The sequence below is a fragment of the Biomphalaria glabrata genome, chromosome 18 (assembly GCF_947242115.1).
Source record: "Biomphalaria glabrata chromosome 18, xgBioGlab47.1, whole genome shotgun sequence".
Taxonomy (NCBI): Eukaryota; Metazoa; Mollusca; class Gastropoda; family Planorbidae; genus Biomphalaria; species Biomphalaria glabrata.
In genome coordinates, this window is record NC_074728.1 from 16387212 (window position 1) to 16407526 (window position 20315).

General features: G+C 35.2%; 1 protein-coding gene across 2 annotated transcripts in view; it reads left to right on the plus strand.

The window, feature by feature from the left end:
- The window catches only part of LOC106077574 (uncharacterized), a 37181-nt gene extending 28756 nt beyond the window's left edge, over positions 1-8425 (plus strand). For both annotated transcript variants that reach the window (XM_056017530.1, XM_056017532.1), the window contains 5 exons: positions 959-1015; positions 2706-2741; positions 3594-3632; positions 4700-4744; positions 5800-8425. In XM_056017530.1, the coding sequence (XP_055873505.1) occupies positions 959-1015; positions 2706-2741; positions 3594-3632; positions 4700-4744; positions 5800-6707 (1085 nt within the window). In that variant the 3' untranslated portion in view covers positions 6708-8425. The remainder of the gene's footprint in view (positions 1-958; positions 1016-2705; positions 2742-3593; positions 3633-4699; positions 4745-5799) is intronic.
- The last annotated feature ends 11890 nt before the right edge of the window (positions 8426-20315 follow it).

Genomic DNA, 20315 nt, shown 5'->3' on the forward strand with positions numbered 1-20315 from the left:
ATATCAACTCGTGTCTTCCCTTAATGACTGGCTGGATACAATGGATGCTTGGATATCAACTCGTGTCTTCCCTTAATGACTGGCTGGATACAATGGATGCTTGGATATCAACTCGTGTCTTCCCTTAATGACTGGCTGGATACAATGAATGCTGGGATATCAACTCGTGTCTTCGCTTAGTAACTGGCTGGATCCAACCGGAGTATTCCAACTACCCGTCGCCTTAGCGTGGCGCCTCCTGTGGAACTGTCTAGTAGTGGAACTAGATAGGCCAAGTACGAGTAGCGAACCAGGCCCATGCGGGATCCCCTGGATGAGCTTTTTTTTTCTCTCATTCGGGGTAGGGATGGAACAAATAGCCCGCACCCCAATCTAAAAAGTCCGCCACAAAGGGGGCCGTCATCAGGTCCCGTGGCTGGAGTGGCGGTCCCTGCACGGAACAGTGGCGGTTACAGTATAGGAATATGAGACAAGCTCCCCGCAGTTAGCACTGTTCTCGGCCACTTATAGCGAGTGGGGCCCAGGAATGGGAACGGTGCGCTGTGTCCGCGGCACGGTCTGATCTGGCCCAGTCAATCAATATGGCCGTCTACCGCTGGGAGCCCTCAGACAGGACAGGGGTGAAGAACCCCATGTCCAGGCCTGGTGGTTGGATAAAAGCCTTTCTAACAATCAACGGGATAATGGCGCAACAAGCGCCGATTCCCTACTGGACTTGATCGATGAAATCATGGATCCAATGAATGCTGGGATAGGAACCTGCACAAGTTCTGACCGATGTTTGACAGCTTGCTACGGGTGTTAGAATCTCAAAAGATCTGTTCAGGTTCTGAGACATTTTTTTTACATTTTGTTGGTCTGTCATCGAATAGGTTGAGTTACCAATGTATTAGTTCATTTGGGAAAAAAAAAGTGTACACTTTCTACATAGTTTAATATCTCCATTTTATCGTTTTAGTTGTTACTAAGGGTCAAACGTGTGGAGGCTCACATGCATATTTAGAACCTCATTCTGGTAAGTTATATATACGTCCACACTTTTGTTTTCTTTTCCAAGTGTACTTAACAATATGAAATATTTTTTTTTGTTTTCTCTGGTAAGCAAAACAAAATTTCTTTGACTGTTTGCTCTCTCCTTTGCTTTATCCTGTGATAAATGACTTCGTCTCGTATGGTAGTAAGAATCTTTCTTTGTCGAAGTCCTAGTCCCTCCGGTGTAAAGAAGTGGATATTTACAAATAGCTCCTCCACGTGATAGTCTGCTCCCAGATAGTACAACGGCTGCCTCCACAAGGTTCAGTGTCTAGAAAACAACTGGAATTGTTCTCTCAATAGAAGATACGTTTCAGTGAAGTAAAGATATGTCGATAATTCTCTGGTCTGGTTAGTCGAAATAAGGTAGCAATTAGTAATTTAAGTCTGGAACGGATGAAATGCCAGGCTAGTAAATTCTTTTTGAAAAAAAATGACTGATAAAAATATTGCGGATTTTAACGATAACTTAAAGTCAAAGACACTTAACTAAATGGAAATAACAACAAACTTTAGCTACAAGCGGAATAGCTTAAAAAAATGTGATCCTGCAGTACTAAAAAGTGTAAAAAAAAATAAATAAAGGTAGGGGCGGTGAAGAGCCAACTTCCCATCCTGACCACGGGATAAAACCTTTCCAGGGTCAAAATTTCATTAAAAAGAGATTTATCACGAACGTTTTGTTTTTTTTTTGGACACGAATTGTAAAGGGGCGGCGAAAAAGCCTTTCTGATAGTGTTGTCTAAACATTATATTTATAAAAGAACAAACTAATGTTCGATTAATTGGTTTCGTTTTATATGACCTTCAATATATATTTTAATGGTAGCTCTGTTTATTCTGCACTCAAGTCTTTTTGTTTGTTAAATATTCTTTTTATAATGTTTTCTATCCCATACGAGATACGTGCCCTGCTCAGCGTAGCTGTCGGACCATAAGAAGTCCCTCTATACTGTCCATACCGGCGTTCGCAAGGACATCGCTGTTTGTAGTGCGGTCCTGCCACCGTATGTCCATGATGGAGCGCAAGCATCTTTGGTGAAAGCGCTCAAGAAGTCTTAGTTGTTTTTTTTTTAAGTGTTCATGTCTCAGAGCCATATAGAAGGGTTGAGAGAACCACCGCCAAAGGCAGTATTTTTTGGTGAGCTAAAAGGTGGTCGACGTAACAGAGGCGCCACACGGAAACGCTTCAAAGACCAGCTTAGGCGACAACTTTCCTTGGCTGACATAGAAGAGAGCACCTGGCTGCATGCGGCGTCGGAACGAGACTGCTGGAGGTCACTCACGAAGGCCGTGGGATACACATTTGAGACCAAAAGAAAATCTGCTGCCGAGGACAAACGCAGACGACGAAAAGAAAATCTAAATCGACCACATGCGGACAATGGTTATGCTTGCCCTGGATGTGGCAAAATATGTAGGTTCTAGCTGGGGCTGCGCAGCCACGGGAAATACTGTATTCCTCACTAATCTTCGGACTCGAAGACAAGCCTTATATATATATATATATATATATATATATATATATATATATAATGTGTTCTATCGGCAGCTAAATACTTTGTTGGGACTGGAGTGAAATCTAAGTTATTTTTTTATTTTATTTTAGAAAGAGAAACAAGATTTTACACGTAGAGTATTTGTAATTCAACATCATCATTTACATTTTGCAGGAAGCGTCACAAGAGTAGCAAGGCCACATTTCATAGGTAAATATATTTTATTTTGTAAACATTTGTTTTCTTTATTTCGAGAGAAGGCAAAAGAAAAAAAATGACTTTCCAAAATATCTATCTACGTATGTATGTATCTATCTGCATGTCTGTCTGTCTATCCACCTGTCTGTCTGTCTAGCTGTCTTTATATATATAGGCAGTTAAACTCTATAATTTTCAGATAAATGGCAGTAATTAGCGGCTCTTACCCTTAAATAAGCTTAGAAAAAACAAACATAAAAAGATACAACCTTTAGTGTGACTCATTTTGCTCTTAATAACTAATAAATGTTAGATGCAAAAAAAAAAAAAGAAACTTTCATTACCCAGTCAACCCCCCCCCCCTCGAGAACAAATCCTGGTTAATCTACTAGACATTATAATATTCTAATGGTATGCCTTTAGATCTACATCAACTATCCAATTTCTTGGAAAATCGTTAGATCCGTTTTCGAGAATCGCGTCCACCCACCACCCAAAGGTTCCAGTCCGGGAGTGTGACTTGAATCGAGGTAGTGTAAGAAAAGGACTTAATTTCACAGTCGCTGAATCTCCAAAATTACAAAGGAATAAGTTGTCCAAAAAATGTCTCGCTTATAAACAGTCGTTCAGTCTCAACAAAGTCTTGATAGTAGAGCACATAACATTCACTATGGGGCTAACGTAACTTTAAATATGTTTTCAATGACTTTGTTTCTAAGCAATGTTACTTATTAAAGTAGGGTGAGATAGATAGAAAGATAGAGAAAGAAGAACATGGAACAAAAGGAACGAGAGAGAGAATTGTTATAACATATCCCTTTACAAAATGAACTCTCACAATTATGTAATATCTATTTTCCTCAGAAAATATTCTACGTTTGACACGAGTGGCCACTCTCAAAGGTATTCATGTGTTTGTATCGGGTACTAGTCGAATGTGACCCGCGGGCCTTAGTTTGGCTGTTACTGATATACTTGATTGGATTTAGATCTATGTCAAACATGGAAAAAGTTCCATTCACTTTTTTTTTATTTGCTACGAAAATAAAAGTAGAGTATGAAAATGGGTTTACCCGTTCAGCCAAAATGTTCACATCAAATATAAATTACGAAGGAAACGGGTTTACCCGATTTGTAAAAAAAAAAAGTTTTTTTTAATAGAGATATAATTAGGTATTTTTGTCTATTTTTTGGATCTTCAGGTTGTGAGAGAAATATGAAACATACACTACGGTCTCTGTCATGATCTTAGAAATATTTATGCCAAGTTTGATCAAGTTTGGTCAAACGGTTTTGATTTTTATTCGGGACATAATACATACATTTTTTTTTACCTTTTACCCATCCCTTAGTGTGTTGGACCGTTGGGGCACCAAGCAAGACTCGGTCGACCGTCTTTCTTCATTCTACTTTATATATTAGATTTAAAAATAAAAGTTAATCACAGTAATCTGCTCTTTGATTTACTTTGATTTTCAAGATCCCTTTCCTGTTCTTTAAGCAATAGATTCACTCAGATAGAAACAGAAGAGAAAGTGATAGGAAGAAATATGGTGTCGATATAATGGAATTAGAAAAAAAAACTTACGAAAATGAAAAAGAGGAAGATTTTATAAGAAAGGAAATAAAAATGTCAAGGACGCCATAGTGAAAGTTCCCTGTTGTCAACTAACTAATACAAAAATACTTAAAAAATGTGCTTCTACATTGCTGAAAACTACACTAAATTTTTTATTTGTTTCATTAAAGAATTCATTTATCAATACTAGCGTTTTCTGTACGCCAGATCGGCCATTATGTATTGAAATCTCCACGTTATTAATATACTTTTTTAAATATACACAATAACAAATATACATATAGCAATTATACATATAGTTACTGTATTTCATCACAAGAAACATACTCTCCATCAGTTACATCACCTACCTACAATGATAAATCAGGTAAACAGGTATATTCTGTTTCAGTGCAAGACATTGCTTTTAAAGGCTATTTACGAGGGAACCTGGCAGGTAAATATAAAAAAAAAATCATTAAAAGTAGATTTATTGAGATTAATTCATTTTTTAAATCTTGCTAATGAAAGTATTCAAGCCCATCAAGTCGCTCAGGTTCATATCAACTCATCTCCTATAAGTTCAAACTTGTGTGCTTACAAAATGGCGGTAAAAATATGTAAATAAATAGATATGTAAACATATACATATATACCATGCAAATCTTTAATTAGTTTACTTAATGATAACATTAAAGTGAAGGTATAGTATAAGGACATTTTCCCAAGCCTATTTATTTATACTTGTAAATATTTTTATTATTTATTTATATTATTTTTATTTTTAAATCTAAGAAAAATACTTTTAAAAACTAGAACTATTTTCTAAGTTGTTTAATTTCTTTAACAAGTGTAAATTGTAAATTGCTAAATGTTAATATATATATATATGTATGTATATATATATATATATATATATATATATATATATATATATATATATATATATATATATATATATATATATATATATATATATATAGTGAATTGGAATTCAATTTCCTTCAGTAAGTTGGCCGGGTAGTTTATATCACAGAGCCACATATCCAACCATCACATCTAGAAATAAAGACAAAGTAATCACTCTGAACGCAATGTTATTGTTATGTTAGAAAGTCTATCCAATAGAAACGAGAACATTTGAAAACCCGCCAGAAACATAGTAATCCAGGTCAACAGAGAATATCTCTCCGTTTGAAATTAATTTTCATCTTAAGTTAAATAAATTTAGGAAAATGAACTTATTTTTTAATTAAAATTCTAAGTGTTTGAAATCAAATTATTTTTGTTTCAATCGGAAATCAATGTATGTCAACTGGACCAGTCTGTGTTTAAATTTTAAATTTTCTATCGAGAGAATAACATGTACATAACACTATATACAGTAATACAGCATTTGAATTTGAGATACAATCATGTCGGCACCAACATTGATCTAATTTCTACATATTTCACAATATTTGTTTTTTTTTTAACTTGTTTTTTAAATTTGGCTATACTTTTTCTCTACAGTTCAATTATTGTCGGATGTCTACATACACAATGAATACTTTGAACAACTGGAACTCAGAGAAGATTTTTTTAGTACTGCACATAGAAATGGATTTGTGTGTCAAGAGAATTTTTCTCAACAATATGTGGACTTATTTACAGGGCGCAGAGACAACAGAAACCTTTTTGAGTTTATTCAATCTGTGGCTGATCTCACAGTTTCAATAAACATAAACGTGTACCAGGAAGAGCGATATAAATATGTTTATTGCAAGCCCTCGTTCGGTTTGTTAGGCTTAGAAAAAAGTATAGATATATTTGGGTCTGGCATCGTTTATCGTATTGATAGAAGTTGTCAAAATATAAATGTTCAGTTAAGACGATTCCCAGCCATGAAAAATGTTTGTGCAGACATTTACATTGCTACAGCTGCACATTTAGTTCCTGATCAGTTAGCCTACAGCATTGCAGATTGTGTGTTTTTTTTTGACGGTTCAAGTGATGGGGCATCTCCCAACTACGTTCATAATGTAGTGGAGATAGTGGAGTATAATGCCAAAGACAACTGGTGCTTATTACGTTTACGGACATGCAACATACAACTTATAGAAAGACTGGAAAATGTCATGGAGAAGTTTGATGCTCTGAGAGTCAAGATCTATAACGAATACAAAGGTTCTCGTGATGATGAGAGGTTGATGTTTTCAGTATCACATCCTTACGGTAGCGACAAACATATTAGCTTGGGTCGTTGGGAAAGTCTGGAGATAAAGAATGACATCTGGAGTACATTCACCTATCAGGCGCCGATGTTTCCTGGAAGTGCTGGCGCTTACGTTCACATGCTGGGGTACAGCGGCAGAGTCTGGCACTATCCACATTTACACAGATGTAACAAACAAAGTGGAGCTGGCTATCATGTGCAGTAAACATGACGTCATATAATTATCATGAAATCTGATTAGATAAAAATAAAGTTTTATAAAATGAACAAATAGAAAATTATTTTTATGCATTATTATGGCTTTTTTTCCCTTTTTTTTAAAACGAGCTTTAGATGTAGTTTTATTAACTTTGTTTTGTAAGATTGATACTCTTCCAACTTGTTATTTATTTTTTTGTAACGATTGCCAGATTTTACTGTAAGTCAGATGTACTATCTCTCACAAAATGTGAATCTAACAAATCACTGCCTCAACTCAATTAGTACTTGTACCTAAATTATAATACGTTTTAAAAAAAATAGTAGAAAGTATTTTTAATCCCACTTTTTCAAAAACCAATATTGCTTATCATACAAGTGTTTCTTATTGTTTATATTCTTTTTATCATTTATTACCAATCAAAATGTAGTTCAATGACATTTTTGAATTATTAATTCTAAAACTCAAACTGACTTCAACTCTTCTGGCTTAATCAAGCTTTAATGATCATATTTTTTTATTTACTTGAAATAGACGATGTATTATATTTTTCTGAAAACAAAAATTTATATCACCAAAAAAAGGACTACACAAATTAAGGCTAATAAGAACAATGTCCTCTATCAGTGTTGACGGAAAAGTCATGTCAGTGTTTTATCATGCCCACATTTGCAGTACTTTAAATTTCAACATCACGGCCAGGTCTGGAAATATCAATATTAAATATAAAAAAAAACTTTATAAAATCCTAAATACAGCTAGTAAGATGATTGGCAACAAACAAGACCCATTAAAACAGCTTTTCAGGAGAAATATTTTTAAGAGCATAACAAAACACCCTCTGGGTCCGGATTTAAACACTTTACCACCATCTTACACTTTTTGCTTTAACATCATTGAATTTGTAAAACAAAAATTTCTATTGTCAACTTCAAATATAATGTTTTAGAAAAACTCTGCTATGATGTTATTAGTATCCGTTGCATGTTTTAACGTGTAATTCGTTTCTTCATATAATGCTTTATTATCTGTAACGTTCAATTGGGAGACAAAGTTGCTGAAGAATAGTACAGATTAGTACTCTTAGTACAATAGAAGTTTGCTCATTGTTGTTCTCTGGCACTGCCAGTGTCGATCTTCGTAAAAAGAAAACTAAACTCATTATTATTTTTTTTTTATTATTATTATAAATATAACTATTATAATCATGGAAAGGAATTATTTATCATTGTCTGGCATTATTATTATTGTTTTTTTATTGTTATTATTATTTATTAAATGTTATCGGTTTGGTAAAGTTGTGTTAACGATTTTCTTGTTATTTATTAAGTCATTTCAAATGTTGCTTTCTATTGTGATGTAAGAAAGGAAACAAAACCAATACAATTCAACGGTAGGTCATTCTGTGTAGACTTTGCGATCATGAGCTATGGGAGAAATTTTACTCTTGACCAACTGAAGGACAGAAGTTGATCACAGTAAAAATAACATTTACACATTAATTAAAAGCTCTTGTATCCAGACCGTAAACCCCTTAGAGTTGGTTGGATTAAGGGCGCCCTAAAAATCCCAAAATTTAAAATCTCAGTCTTCAAAATGTCTGTTACTTTTGAAAATCTTCTTCGAATATCGAATCATTCTAGCATCGAACCATCAACAGGTATTATATTAGTTTCTTTATGATTCCAGAAATGGGGTGTAACAAAAATAAAACATAGATAAAAATAATCAGATAAAATACAGGATTTAAAAAAACGTGTCTTCGTTTTTTTCTTTGAATGCTTGCAACTTGTCTCCCGACTCTATGCATGCACTTGAGTGAACCATGGACCGAGTTAGAAGTAGAGATGTGTACAGAGAATATATTTGAAGTAGAGCAGTTGAAAGGGGCTGTCACTCTGAGAAGGGAAGTAGATCTATGTCATTCTCTCCCTTATTTGAAAGTCTTTTTTTTTTTTTTTAAACAAACTTAAGATGCATCTCCATAGATTCATTTTAATCCTCTATTTGTCCCAATGGATTAGAATCAAGTCAAGGATGTGAGTCATCCCTTAACGGTCCGTGACTGTCACTCGTGACCTGATGGCATGTCCTATTTATTTGAAGGTTGAATCACTCACTGATTTGACCTAACATGAGTTGATTAATAACTACGTAACTAGGACATCAATATTAGCGAAAAAGTCAACGAGGTACAGTTACACAACACACTGCACGTTTTATCCAATGTGTCTATTTGTCAGTCAAAAAAAAGTTTTTAAAAGAAACAAAAATCAAAGTTTGCATTTGAACGTCTTGTAAATAAAATATTTTTAACTGATTGCTTTAAAAAAAATGTTTACAGAGATCTAGTGGGCACGACATGGCCTAAATTGTGCCGGTGTACCTAAAACCCAAAATATCAACTATATCATATATCAGAGGATTAAGAATGTATAAGGACAAACTTCTATTTGTTAGTCAATTCAATACTTTAAAAATGTAACTTCTTAAAACTTAAATATAATGACTAAAAATAGGTTAATGTGCACTGAATGAAGTTGAGGTTTTGTTAATGTAATATGCTACGGTTCAAACAACATGATATTGAGTATTATGAAACATTTCTTAAGCCGATTAAGAACACCATATAATTTTTTGGCATCCACCAATAGAAAGCCCTCATTCCCACTTACAGTACATATACCCTCACATTTCAACGTCTTTGATCCTAATGTATTTTAGTATATGTTACGTTTCCATGGAACGACCCGTCATAAGATACACTCTTTACATTTCAAACTGTAGTAATTTTCGAAACACACACACACACACACGAAGATGATTTTACATTCCACTTTTCATCATAGAAAATACAAAGTGGCTTTTATTTATAACTAGCCTGACATTACCCGCAGCCTGCGGGTCTAAGTTTGTGTTTTCTAATCTAGTGGATTGGATGTAGATGTATGTTAAACTTAGCTAATGATCCTTTTAAGTTTTTTCTCTTTCGCTACGAAAATAAAATTAGGTTTGAGAAAATGGGTTTACCCGAAGCCGATACATACATATCTATTAAAAACGAAAAGAGCAATAGCTTTGTTAAATGAATGGGATTATAAAGTAAAGTACGCGATTCATGAATGAATATATGCCTATCTCAACTCGGCTTCGCAGCTTTCGTAAACGAATGTAGTCTCTTAAAAATGCTTTAGTAAACCAAATTTGAATGTTAATTTGATCAAAATATGAAATGAATGTACTATAATTAGTATGTTCATGTGTTAAAGTATAAAACTATCTGTGCGAAGAGAAGTTTTATCATCTTAGAGTTGATTTAGAGTTTTAGATCTAGGGATGGGATTATAAAGTAAACAATTAAACGAATTAATTTTTAGTACGCGATTCATTACGGTATTGTCTAATGAAAGAATGTTCGTCAGGAAATCTGTAGTCACAGATATAAGGAACTAATTAATGTAAAAAAATGCTTTTGAAACACAAAATTGAAGGTTATTTTTATTATATAATGAAATCAATGGATCTTCTTTTGTATTTTCATGTGTCAAAGTAAAAAACTATCTGCGCATAGTGTATTTCTTAAAATTAGATCTAGGTCTAGATCCTTTCGATGTTTTCTCATGTCAACATTGTAAACATGGCCTAGATCCATAAATACTATAGCTTTAATGGAGTCGGACAACTTTATTTTTTTTTAGGGTCTTAAGTTTGTTTTAGGGCTACAATACATACACTACTGTCTAAGTTAGTACCCAACGAACATTCCTGCCTAGTATTATCAAGATTGGTCAAGCGGTTTTGATTTCTATTCGTCACATACATACATACATACATACGCCTTACTTTATACTTTACTAGCCTGACATTACCCGCGGCCTGCGGGTCTAAGTTTGTGTTTACTAATCTAGTGGATTGGATTTAAATGTATGTTAAACGTATCTAATGATCCTTTCAAATTTTTTCTCTTTCGCTACGAAAATAAAATTAGTTTTGCGAAAATGGATTTACCCGAAGCCGATACATACATATCTATTAAAAACGAAAAGAGCGATAGCTTTGTTAAATGAATAGGATTATAAAGTTAACAATTAAACGAAATAATTTTTAGTACGCGATTCATGAATGAATATAGATCTAGGCCTATCTCAACCCGGCATCGCAGCTTTCGTAAACGAATTCAGTCTATTAAAAATGCTTTAGAAAACCAAATTTGAATGTTTATTTGATCAAAATATGAAATGAATGGACTATAATTAGGTTGTTCATGTGTTAAGGTATAAAACTATCTGTGCTAAGAGAAGTTTTATCATCTTAGAGTTGAATTAGAGTTTTAGATCTAGGGATGGGATTATAAAGTAAACAATTAAACGAATTAATTTTTAGTAAGCGATTCATTACGGTATTGTCTAATGAAAGAATGTTTGTCAGGAAATCTGCAGTCACAGATATAACTTACTAATTAATTCAAAAAATGCTTTTGAAACACAAAATTGAAGGTTAATTTTATTATATAATAAAATCAATGGATCTTCTTTTGTATTTTCATGTGTCAAAGTAAAAAACTATCTGCGCAAAGTGTATTTCTAAAAATTAGATCTAGTCTAAATCCTTTCGATCTTTTCTATGTCAACATTGTAGACATGGCCTAGATCCATAAAATACTATAGCTGTAATAGAGTCGGACAACTTTATTTTTTTTTAGGGTCTTAAGTTTGTTTTAGGGCTACAATACATACACTAAGGTCTAAGTTGGTACCCAAGAAACATTCCTGCCAAGTTTTATCAAGATTGGTCAAGCGGTTTTGATGTCTATAAGTAACATACATACATACATACATACATACATACATACATACCCCTCACATTCTACTTTATAATATAGATAGTATAGATTATGAAGGAAAAATTTTAAAATTTTACAGGGGCATATTACTGTTTATTGTTACCCAGTGTGTCTTCACCTGAGCTTGGGTGGTAGAGTAGTCTTGCACGTCTTTAGCTCTTCCCAAATACAAAGGCTCCTATTCTCTCATTCGCAGACAAACTTGTTGCAATGAAGGCATTTCTGTCTTGTAGTGTGGTATGAAACTTGCCCGCCGCCGCTCTACTAGGTTGTGTTAAGGGTCAAGAACTAATCTTCTGAAGGTTGGTTCAAGAACTAATCTGAAGGAGGTTGAGTCAAGAACTATTCCGCAGGAGGTTGGGTCAAGAACTATTTTGCAGGAGGTTGAGTCAAGAACTATTCTGCAATAGGTTGAGTCAAGAACTGTTCTGCAGGAGGTTGAGTCAAGAGTTAATATGCAGGAGGTTGGGTTAAAACTAATATGCAGGATGTTTGGTCAAGAACTAATCTGCAGGAGGTTTGGTCAAAAACTAATCTGCAGGAGGTTGGGTCAAGAACTAATCTTCAGGAGGTTGAGTCAAGAACTATTCTGCAGGAGGTTGGGTCAAAAACTAATTTTCAGGAGGTTGGGTAAAGAACTAATCTTCTGGAGGTTGAGTTAAGAACTATTCTACAGAAGGTTGGGTCAAGAACTAATCTTCAGGAGGTTGTGTCAAGAACTGCTCTGCAGGAGGTTGATTCAAGAACTATTCTGCAGGAGGTTGAGTCAAGAACTATTCTGCAGGAGGTTGGGTCAAGAACTAATCGTCAGGAGGTTGGGTCAAGAACTGTTCTGCAGGAGGTTGGGTCAAGAACTATTCTGCAGGAGGTTGGGTCAAAAACTATTCTGCAGGAGGTTGGGTCAAGAACTGCTCTGCAGGAGGTTGGGTCAAAAACTATTCTGCAGGAGGTTGGGTCAAGAACTATTCTTCAGGAGGTTGGGTCAAGAACTGTTCTGCAGGAGGTTGGGTCAAGAACTATTCTGCAGGAGGTTGGGTCAAGAACTGTTCTGCAGGAGGTTGGGTCAAGAACTATTCTGCAGGAGGTTGGGTCAAGAACTGTTCTGTTGGAGGTTGGGTCAAGAACTGTTCTGCAGAAGGTTGGGTCAAGAAGTGTTCTGCAGGAGGTTGGGTCAAGAACTAATCTTCAGGAGGTTGGGTCAAGAACTGTTCTGTTGGAGGTTGGGTCAAGAACTATTCTGCAGGAGGTTGGGTCAAAAACTATTCTGCAGGAGGTTGGGTCAAGAACTATTCTGCAGGAGGTTGGGTCAAGAACTGTTCTGCAGGAGGTTGGGTCTAGAACTATTCTGCAGGAGGTTGGGTCAAGAACTGTTCTGCAGGAGGTTGGGTCAAGAACTATTCTGCAGGAGGTTGGGTCAAGAACTATTCTGTTGGAGGTTGGGTCAAGAACTATTCTGTTGGAGGTTGGGTCAAGAACTATTCTGCAGGAGGTTGGGTCAAGAACTATTCTGTTGGAGGTTGGGTCAAGAACTATTCTGCAGGAGGTTGGGTCAAGAACTAAACTTCAATTCTGAAGGACCAAATGAACGTTTACTATCACACAAATCTTTCAAAGCAGTTTCATATTGTCTGTTTTGTATTTTCCTTATATAACAATTACGAACTGACATTACTTAGTGAATAACTTTATAAAATACGTATAATATGAAACACATATTATACACATTGAGAAGGAATTAAAACTAATCAGCATTTGCTCAGCTCGTTACACATTTCAAGTTACATATGAAAGTGATGAGCATTTCAAAGATCTTGTTTCTACCTGAAAGACGATTAAAACAGTTTCAGAATAACAATGAGTTTCAAATCTGTTTTTGAGTCATTTATTTTTAAAGTCCGCTTCCTAGTACCATTGAGATGAGGAACTATCCCATCACACCTTTGCTATTTCTTCAATTCGTTATTGTGTTCAATTAGAAGCCACTCCTTCTTCATGTTCACAATTTGTACTGCTCAATAAGAAACACAGTTGGAGGTCTTCTAGATCTAGTATTAGTACATTCACAGCGTTTGATGCACAACAATAGGCTAACAGTGACTGAACAAATTTGAATACTTCTGAGGAGTGGTGAATGAATGTACTCTCTGTGAACTTGTAATTTGAGACAGCCAATGAACCCGAGGAAATGAGACTTCGTGTTACCTAGGTCTTTTAGTCTATTTGGATTTGATATTCTATTTCAGTTTAATGGTCAACCTGCTAGAATATCTGTTTGACAAAATCCAAAATTTTAATCTTAGCAAAACGGAGCAGTTAAATGCTTAAACGTAATAAAAAAACGAAATTCTGGAGCTCAAGCCTCATACGTCATTAATGGAGAATATTAATTAGTAATAATCCGAAGGATCGCGATAAGAAGCATTAGGATCATTAAAACAAGCAAAATATTTTTAAAATACTTTTAAAAAAGCTTATATAAAGTGTGCAGCCGAACATTCCGGGCTCACATAGGTGTCACCACTCATCAGCCACATGAGGGGGCATTAAAAACCAGTGCAAAACCCTCAGCCCCCTGGATGACAAAGTGGTTATCATCGAACCACGATGTACGAACTATATATATATAAACTTTGTAATAAGTTGCCTTAGACTACTATTCTAATATTGGAGTATTTATCTATTGACACACATGAAACAGTTATGTTTCTCAAAATTTTAGATTAAAAGTTTTTTTACTCTTTCTTTTCTTGATTTTCATATGGGTTGCTACCACATTCTAAAATATTTACACTCGTTACTATTTATCGTCTTCAAAATCTTCATAAAGCTGGTGCCTTATGCTTTGCATAGGTTTCACCTGGAAGCATATATTGGGGAGACATCTGATTCTAGATTTGTTATTGTAAGGATAAGGTTATACCAGTGGTACCTCTAATATTTTTTTCATTATTTTAATGTACCTTTAATAAAGCCGAGCTACCAATTATAATACAGTTATTACTGTTGACTAGTTCTAATCTACTCACACACACACAACAAGTATTACTATAACACAAACAGTCATGAAGTTACGCAAAGGAAAACCTAGCTATAGCTTACATATCCGAGAGATCCCCCCCCCAAAAAAAAAAAAATTCTCAATATACTGAAATATATTATCGATAAGTTTTTAAATCAAATTCCCATTAATTTCGATAAATGTAATTATATTATTATTATTGTTTATAATAGAAATAGAGCGTGTAATGTCTCATTTATTTTACTCTAAACACTGCGATTCTCATGTATTCTCTTATGTTGCTCTGCTACGCTTAAGAATGCGCCGAAACCTTTGTCTGAGATCGCAATTTAGTTGACATTTTTTTTAAAGATCTATTGTTTCACTATTTATATAATTCTTAATTATATATAAGTGAAACCCATTAATAGTTTATTATCATATTTAGTACTAACATGTGATATCTGGACATATAACGGGCTCCCTATCTTAAACATCTTAAGGCGTTTTCGCGTCTAAATCCGGCCCTGAATACAAAATAATTAATGCACTGAAAGACAAAACATTGAAACACGTTGTGAGTTGAATGAAATTGTTTACATCTAACTAGATCTAGGTGTCTGCTGTTTCTTTGCACGTAGTTAAGAACCATTGTGTTCTTAATGAACTTCTGACAGTTTTAAAGTTGGCATGTATTCTAGTTCATCCACCTAGGTTTGGGTTTTTCCACATCACATAAACTGTAAGAACATTGGAAAGAAAAACAGGATGGGGTCTGAGAGGAGGTGTAAATCTTCGTGAATTGTGGTAAACGAAATGTACTAATCAAACACTAATGAAAGAGTACAATGATACAGGATATGTCATTCCATAGATTAGCATGGGCTCTGCTGGTTAGTTAGTATGTATTTTGTATCAGAGACACCGTCAGAACCAAACAGTGTGGCCTTTACTTCATTCAGTATCAAACTAGACTTCATTTAGGAAGTAAAAATGTACAAGAAAAATTATTGACATTTCTTAGTCATTGCAAAATGTTTCTCTGGGATTTTCCTTAGATACCACGTCAGTTCTCTGTTTATCTTTGTTATTTATCCACATCGTCATTTCTCTATTTATCTTTGTTATTTATCCACATCTTCATTTCTTTGTTTATCTTTGTTATTTATCTACATCTTCATCAACATTTCATCTATCTAAATTGTTGTCCTTGACGATGCTTATGACTGAAACACGAATGAAATAAGATTAAAGAGATTTTATATTAAATACATACAAATGTTGTGACATGTCACACTTGCTTTGTTCACAGCTTAACCGTCCATTGTGTGTGTGTGTGTGTGCGCACGTGCGTGCGTGTGTGTGGACACAAATGTAGATGAAGTTTGAATGTACGACTGATTTAAAGTACAAGAGGATGTCAATACTGTTCAACACATTTCCTAACGCGTAGTTAATGCTCAAGTCAACACCAAGGGAATTGAAACTCTTCGTGTTCAGGAGTTTAAGTTTTCAGAAGCATGTTGGGTCAACGCAGTCAACGACGTTTTTTTTAAACTCTTTCTCTCCTAACTGACGATACCAACGTTGATTTGACCCCATTAAATTAATTTTTGGTTCTATAAACTTTAATTTGTGTTATATAAAAATAGCATACATTCTCCTATAATTCTTTACCAAATATAACATTTCCTTATAAAAAACAAAAAAGTTATTGAATTTTAATTAAAACAGAGTAGTGAAACACAAATGAGCGAAATGAATAATTACATCGAAACGTGGAAAATAATTACGGAGTAAAAGAGTTAATCCTATCAGTTTTAGGTCTGTTTTCTTTTTAAATGGAGTTTTTTAAAAGTGTATTAGTTTGTTTTATACGGAAAATGTGAAAGATAAAATGAATTTTAAAGTTCAAGGGTGGATTTACATGTCTCAAAATGTACCATGTATTTCTTTTGATTTTATAAAGCCATTTTTAAACATTCAGATTATGACCGGACTAACTGCTAAACCGTTTCCCTATTTTATTCTTTTAACCTCAGAGTTTTAGAATGAAACTGATTAAATCATGCTAAACTGAAGATAGTCATGAAGATATCGAAAAGAACAAAAAAACATTTAACAAGGAAATGAAATACCCGGTAGTTTTAAGATTCATGTAAGTCTAACAATCTTGCACACGTCCTAAGAAGGGAACAGTGTCTTGCAATACGTTCCCTGGTGACTCAATCCGTCTGTACAAATAATTACATCGGTAAACTTGAACTGCAGTATGTCTACAAGCCTTTGAGTTACAAGGGAAGATAATCACAAAGAAAAATGGCGATACAAAAAGATCCCCCTTTTTTTTACAAGTACATTTGAAAGAAAGCGTGACACTATTATATGAAATGTTGGTTAGTGGATATATTGACCAAACGTGAAGTGTTATAAATAAATGTTATAATAATAACTTGATCAATATTATGTTTGACATTGCGTCATACGAGATGACGTTAGAGGTAGATCTAAATATTTCATGTATATTTAAAAATGGCATATAGCAATCCATATAACCAGCCCATAAGTACATTATTAATTGTTGGCTGGGTTCATTCGTCAGAAATGTATAAATACGATCTAAGATATTTGATCCCCGAAGTATTAGTTGTTACTCGCTATGAGATGCATCTACAACAATTAGAAATGCTTTCTATCTGGCAGATGTTTAAAACAAAGGGGCAGCAATCCCTCCCACTTTCAAAGCAGTCTGGAGTCGAAGTTTACGCAATTTGTATATTAATTCCTTACTTATGTTATTAATATATACTAGTTATTAATATTTAAACCTATTCTTAGATTCTGTCGACCCCCCCCCCCACGCCGTTGTATGTTGTCCGATTTGGTGGAATGGGGGAGCAACATGGGCGCCCTCATAGGGGTGCAAAATTGTCAGTAGCCAAATTCTGGCCAATTTTTTGTACCATCAAATCAATGAACATCTAAGTAGCAAATGAATTGGTCGTGCTTTCACTGAAGTACAGTTATAATACCAGGAATTGATGATCGACCAGGTACTTGCAGCACAATGAATTTTGAGTAGCCAAATTTAAGCCAATTTTTTTTTACACGTTCTATCATTTAACTTCATCAAAGTAGCAACTTAACAAGTAGTGCTTCCTCTAAAGTACTGTTGTAAGGATAAGCTATTATTGTAATAATCTAGAATAAGTTTGTCTGGAGTTGATGTCCGATTATCTACCTTTATTATAGACTTGTAATTCTTTGCACTTTAAAAGGTGTGAAATATTCTAGAGCACTTTAGTCGTGATGATTTGTTTTCATTTGCAAATAATTATACTTATCATTAGATTTAATTAAGGCCTAGAATATGTCAATATGATAACTATTGTTTGATTTTTACTTTGGAGGGGAAATCCTTGCCAGCTTTCTTTCGTTGTGAAAGTTTCTTTGAACAAGATTGAAGAGTGCAGTCATCTTGGTAAATGTAGTTACGTCATTCGGAGATAGGTGCTCGATAAACTAGCAGGTTAAACACATCCACCAATTTACGATAGAAGAGATACAAGAAAGTGATTCACATACCATCGTTTGAGTTAAAACGTTGATTAGATCAACGCAGCTCTGGTAGCAATAAAACACAAAGCAAAAGACGAGCAGCAGCGTCATGAATTAACTCATTCGCTGGGTATTTAGGTGAGGAAGCTGCAGATATCTCAGGCACTCAGCAGATGTCTTTGGGTGTTCGGTTGGTTCCTTGCTATTGCATTCGAGAAGACTTCAAAGGTTTTTTTCTTGTTGTTCAGAGAGACGCACATCAAAGTGCCTGTCTCTAACGTCATTGTCAGCGAATATATTATGTACAGTCTAGACATGGACAAACTACTCAGCCAAGGTTACGATGGCTGCCCCGTGATAGCTAGGATTCAGAACTGTGTTCAGGCAAGGATTCGTGAAAATTTCTAAAATTAACCTTTGCCCATTGCGCGTCTCACAGATTTTATCTTGTCATCAATGATCTGAATGAAGTTTCAGATATACGTAATGCTTTTGATGTCACCAAGAAGACTGTCTATTTCTTCCGTAGTGTTGGTGTTAAATTTAACTTTGTATTCCTTTAAAATTCCCTTAAAGAATTAGGAAGAATTTATATTTGTCGCATACAAATTATAAAGGCCCTATTTTAATAATAATTAATAATAATAATTTTTTTATTTATAAAGCGCTATTAACAAACAAAATGTAGGCTCAAAGTTCTGTAATAACATTACACACATAAACACAAGAGCTAAAATGACCAACTAATCTAAAAAAGTTTTAAACAGATAATGTTCTTAATGTTCTTCTTGAAAGTGGTGTAGCATGTTGTCTGTCTAAGACCAATGTGGAGTGAGTTCCAAACTTTTGGTCCGTGCACTGAAAAAGCCCTCAGACCGTAGCTTTTGAGGGAGAAACGTGGCACCACTAGATGAGTCCATTGAGCGCAGGGCTCTCTGAGGGACATATGGAGTAATCAGTTCGCTAAGGTACAAGGGCATCTCATTGTTATATATACACTGATGACAAAGTATGGACACCTTGTAGTCGATTCTCGCTTTCACGGGAAGCCAATGGAGCGTGTAAGAGCGTAGTAGCAGAATCTCGTCTTGTTTTTCTAAGGACTATTCGTGCGGCATTGTTCTGTATACGTTGCAGCTTGGCTATTTGTCATCAGGTATTCCAGCTAGCACTTGGTTGCAGTAGTCAAGGCGGGAGAGTATGAATGCCGCAGCTAGCGTTTTTGTTGACTCCGTTGTTAAATATGGTCGGATCTGGCCAAATCTGCGCAGCTGCAGATAAAGACCTTTGCAGAGCTGATTTATGTGTGAGTCGAAAGATAGTGTTGAGTCGAAGAAAACTCCAAGATTCCGCACTACATGGACATAAGGAACCTGGCACTACATGGACATAAGGAACCTGGCACTACATGGACATAAGGAACCTGGCAGGTCGTGATAAAGAGAGAGTCTGTGTTTTCGACTTTTGAGACGTTGTTCCGAGCATTCCGAGTGCCATTCCGAGTGCCATTCCGAGTGCCATTCCGAGTGCCAATCATAATTATTTCTGTCTTGTCTTCGTTCATCTTGAGTTTATTTTCAGCCATCCAATCGCTCACCTTTGCAACGGTACCACTGATTTTCTATGCCAGATGCGACACCTGATGGTACTGAGGAATCGTATAACTGTGAGTCATCGGCAAAGAAATGGTATAGGATGCCGGTTGGCCGTATGACACCGCTGAGTGGATATGTATACACAGTGAACAGTACTGGGCCTAGAACTGATCCCTGGGGTACTCTGTACTTCAAGAGTAAGCTTGTTGATTCTGTTCCGCTAACAACGACACTTAGGGTGCGTTCAGTCAGGTAGGATCCAAGCCACTTGAGGACAATTCCTGCTAAACCAAAAGTTGCAGAGAATCTGGCCATCATAATTTCATGGTCTGGCGTATCAAAGGCTGCGGACAAGTCCAGCATTGAAAGAATTGATATGTGGCCTATGTCGGAATGATGAAGTAAGTCGTTTAGTACCCTGACCACTGCTGTACCAGGCAGTAGTTTATACAGCTTGAAACCAGGGCATTAAAAAGGAAGTATCTAAAAATACTGGAGTTGGAAAATACCACCAAATTTGTGAGTGCTCTCTAAGGAGTTTCCAAACTTATTTTAATCCCAGTTATCTGATCTTTGTTTACATTCTATACATACATTGAAAGATGACGTCTAGTAGGGTT